At 32.7% G+C, this 3,339-nt stretch overlaps 2 protein-coding genes across 4 annotated transcripts; one reads left to right on the top strand and one right to left on the bottom strand.

The window, feature by feature from the left end:
- The first annotated feature begins 94 nt into the window (after positions 1–94).
- LOC116338381 lies at positions 95–3,212 on the top strand. 3 transcript variants are annotated; one of them, XM_031763586.1, is made up of 3 exons: positions 95–211; positions 2,570–2,808; positions 2,895–3,212. In XM_031763586.1, exons 1-3 carry the CDS (start codon positions 164–166, stop codon positions 3,016–3,018), a joined length of 411 nt encoding a protein of 136 aa, XP_031619446.1. In that variant the 5' UTR covers positions 95–163; the 3' UTR covers positions 3,019–3,212. The 3 variants fall into 3 exon arrangements, 2 of the variants coding, with proteins under 2 accessions (XP_031619446.1, XP_031619447.1); XM_031763587.1 differs by lacking the exon at positions 95–211 and adding an exon at positions 2,103–2,175; XR_004200872.1 differs by lacking the exon at positions 95–211 and adding an exon at positions 2,165–2,275 and having other exon boundaries at positions 2,357–2,808.
- On the bottom strand, positions 487–2,009 carry LOC116338379 (mitochondrial ribonuclease P protein 1 homolog). The gene is made up of 4 exons (XM_031763585.1): positions 1,726–2,009; positions 1,512–1,664; positions 1,259–1,425; positions 487–1,191 (listed from the first exon to the last, which is right to left on the bottom strand). The coding sequence occupies exons 1-4, from the start codon at positions 1,897–1,899 to the stop codon at positions 621–623; spliced, it is 1,065 nt and encodes a 354-aa protein (XP_031619445.1). The 5' UTR covers positions 1,900–2,009; the 3' UTR covers positions 487–620.
- Positions 3,213–3,339: the final 127 nt, after the last annotated feature.

The raw sequence follows: 3,339 nt of genomic DNA, 5'->3' as shown, positions 1-3,339 counted from the left end.
ATCAATCCCGCTCACATTCGTATCCCAATAGTTGAAACCGGATTTGGTATGACACCACAGCAAGGAAAGGAATATTTTGGTTCTATGGAAAAATTGGCTCCTCTTGGTAGAATTGGTAACGCAGTGGCTGCTTCGCATCTCACTGGAGTACTTTTGACTGTTGATGGCGGGGCGGTTATTGCAAATGCAGTTGGACATTTTTTTAAATGTGGTATTTTAATTATTTTGTTTTAATTCTACAAAATGAAAAAATAAATACATTCAATTTGAAAATCCTTTAGGCTTTTATGTAAGCATAGGTAATTTGATTATTTAAAAAAAAAACGCACACACATTTGAACTGTCACATTTCAAACAACACACAGATCCACAACACACAGTTGCTCACAGCATTGGAGGCGGTAAAATTGAAATGATTTAGAACTTCTGTTTTGCAATTAGACCAACTTCACATACATACTTCATAAGATTGGATTAATAATCAAGTTTTACATTTAATATAACACAATTTTATTTTGAAATTCAAACTTAAATCAAAAGTACATTCATGCAAAAATGCTTATAATGACTTTATTGGATATTTTTACTAAAAATTATCATTTTTTTACTTGCTAGTAAAACTAGTAAAATTTGCGTCCTGCAGCAAAATCAAATGCTTTATTCCAATCGCGTGTTCTTTTTAATTCAAGCATTATGCTCATCATTTGATCTAATGTCAATGCTTTATTCATTCGACATCTACGATACTGTTCCAAGGGAAGACGTGCATGACGAATATTCAATTCTTTTGCTTTAGCAATTGATAACGGTTTTTGATCACCGCGATCAACAATGCCGCTAATTACGTAATAATCATCGTTATTGTACTCTCTCAATAGGTTTGGTGAATTGGGCGTGAGTATGACGAGTTTTTCTTTCGGAAAAACTTCCGATGCGTCAGCTTCGTGTATTCGGAGTGGTAGCGGTTTAGTAGTAATTGTTGGGATTTTCTTTAAAAGTAATGACCATAGCATACTTTGTTTGTCCATGCCACAAAAGTTAAGCGCGTATGGCTGAAGATGTCGACGATTATTTCCAAAGGCCAGTGCCAATTGGTTAGCCGCTTCTTGATTTTCACGCCGCGTCATGTAGTGTGAATAACTACAATCGTATATCAGTTTTGGGGCGCCCAAATGTTCACGCCACAATGTTCTGTAATAAATGTTTTTTTTTTTTTATTTTAAATATTGAATCAGTAGAAAATTCACAACAAATTTACCGCATATTTCTCCATCTGTCAATTGCTCGGTCGTAAATTTTTGGTATTAAAGATATTTTGCCAAGTCCATATTCGATGTGTTTTTGATCACCTTCTGGTTTTTTTTCGTCAAATACACCCATTGAAATTTTTTCTTCATGAAGTTTTTTCCGGATATTATCTTTTTTCTATGAATGGAATTGAGAGTGTTTTATTTTTGTACAATTTTTTTTCTCTGTGATATATTTTGTTCATTTAGTTAATTTGTACATACAAAAGTGACGGCGATTGATGTTTCCCTTTTATTTAAATAGTTGTAATATTTTATACGTTGATTATGTGATGAATTCATAAGATGTTGGTAGTTTTCAATGGTGAGTTGTTCTATTGTTGGCACACTTTCACCTTGATCACGTTTCAATTCAACCTAAAATTGAAATAATATTAATTTTCGAAATAAAAACACGAAAATTGTCACAGATAATTACTTCATTTTGAAAGAACCTAATACGTTGTTGTTGTGCCTCATCCAGCGTAGATATCCACTGTTGTACCTCATAGGGATTCTTATAATAGAAACGTAACTGACTTGATACAGCATGTATAACGTTCCATTTTGAAGATACTTGAATTCGCGTTGACAATAACATTGTTCTCAACATTTTCTTTCATTCAAACCTTACTAAACAACAAACCTTAGAAAAAATATTGAATATTCTTATTAAAACTTGAGCCAAATGACACTGACTTAACCTCATGGCCAACTGACAGCTGTCAGATATGTTATTTGACAAATTACCAAATTTGACATTCGGTCGATGTAAATACGGTACATAATTTGAACGAGAACCAGTACTTCATTTGAACGAGAGCTATTGAATGTGTGCACTGTGCATATATGTCAAAGCATTGTCATTTAAAACCGCATGAAGATCATTGTAATAAAAAAAACCATTGTGAAATTCTGAATTCTATTTAATTTAAAATAAAAATGAAGATGAATATTTGTAGACGATTGTTTTCAACGTTGAATAAATTGTAAGCAATTAAATATTCTATAAATTGTCGAATGAAAATGTTATTATGTGATACATAAAAAATCATTTTTGTTATTTTTAGGTCTGCGCTCCCGAAAATCCAAATAATAAATCATAGACCGGTGCTAAGCATAAGCCCGAATCAAAAAGCTGCCTTTTGCAGTCGTGAATCCAATGATGGTTCATCATTGCCTCCATCGTTGGATTCACGACTGCAAAAGGTAGTATCTATTAACTATTGTGCCAGTAACAGTAATTCGGTTGTTAACCATGAATATTATTTATGCGATCTTAGAAACCAAAATTGGGTCTACGAAGACGAAATCTCCAGCCATATCCACATATCGATTGTGTCAGAGTTCTAAAAGATGAAAATTATTTACTCTCATCACACAAACTCGTTAAGTATGGTGAACACGATTTTTTACAGCGATTTGATGGATATGTGTGTGTGTTTATAAGTGGATATCATCATCCACGTAAACTTGATGCCAAGTCAGGGTATTCCGTCTATTTTGGTCCGGATCATTCATTGTAAGTTCTTGAAAGCTGCATGAGTTACTGCCAATATTTGCATATTAAAAAATGTTCTATATTTGTACACAATGTATTGTCTATAGGATTTTGCAAGGAAGTGTTGAGCGCCGACAATCACCGAACCATGCAAAACTATATGCCGTCTTGAAAGCAATGCAACAAATTCCTAAAGATTCCTTTAAAAAATTGTGCAAGCAAATTAAATAAAGGCAACAGCGGCAAATTAAATAAGGACGTACAAAAATCCATGGAATTAAATGAAATTCTTAAATCGATGAGATCTTTGAGCGAAACCCGAATACAAATATATTTTGCTCAAAATACAAACGGAGAAAATCTTAGCGTAAAAACCAAATATCTTTGAAATCGGAATAAAAGTAAAATAACTCGACTTATTTTATTTTCACTCGCAATTTGTATACATTTGGTTTTTACGCTGAACATTTTTATATTAGGTTTTCATGCGTATTTTTCAAATAAAAATAATTGGTTTGAGTTTAACTCAATTGAGTGAATCATTGGTTCGCT

This window comes from Contarinia nasturtii, unplaced genomic scaffold (genome assembly GCF_009176525.2).
Source record: "Contarinia nasturtii isolate CC-2019 unplaced genomic scaffold, AAFC_CNas_1.1 Cnas_scaffold_404, whole genome shotgun sequence".
In the NCBI taxonomy this organism is placed as follows: Eukaryota; Metazoa; Arthropoda; class Insecta; order Diptera; family Cecidomyiidae; genus Contarinia; species Contarinia nasturtii.
Note: the sequence above shows the minus strand (reverse complement) of the source record. Positions and strands in the feature narration are given on the sequence as shown.

Excerpts from the sequence above, each read along its gene's own strand:
- LOC116338381 (XM_031763586.1), top strand. The coding sequence starts at position 164 with ATGGCGGGGCGGTTATTGCAAATGCAGTTGGACATTTTTTTAAATGTG. Across the intron at positions 212-2,569 it reads TGGACATTTTTTTAAATGTG|AAACCAAAATTGGGTCTACG; the intron begins GTATTTTAATTA and ends ATGCGATCTTAG. Across the intron at positions 2,809-2,894 it reads TTTGGTCCGGATCATTCATT|GATTTTGCAAGGAAGTGTTG; the intron begins GTAAGTTCTTGA and ends TATTGTCTATAG.
- LOC116338379 (XM_031763585.1), bottom strand. The coding sequence starts at position 1,899 with ATGTTGAGAACAATGTTATTGTCAACGCGAATTCAAGTATCTTCAAAA. Across the intron at positions 1,665-1,725 it reads TTAGGTTCTTTCAAAATGAA|GTTGAATTGAAACGTGATCA; the intron begins GTAATTATCTGT and ends TTTCAATTTTAG. Across the intron at positions 1,192-1,258 it reads GACAGATGGAGAAATATGCG|AACATTGTGGCGTGAACATT; the intron begins GTAAATTTGTTG and ends CATTTATTACAG.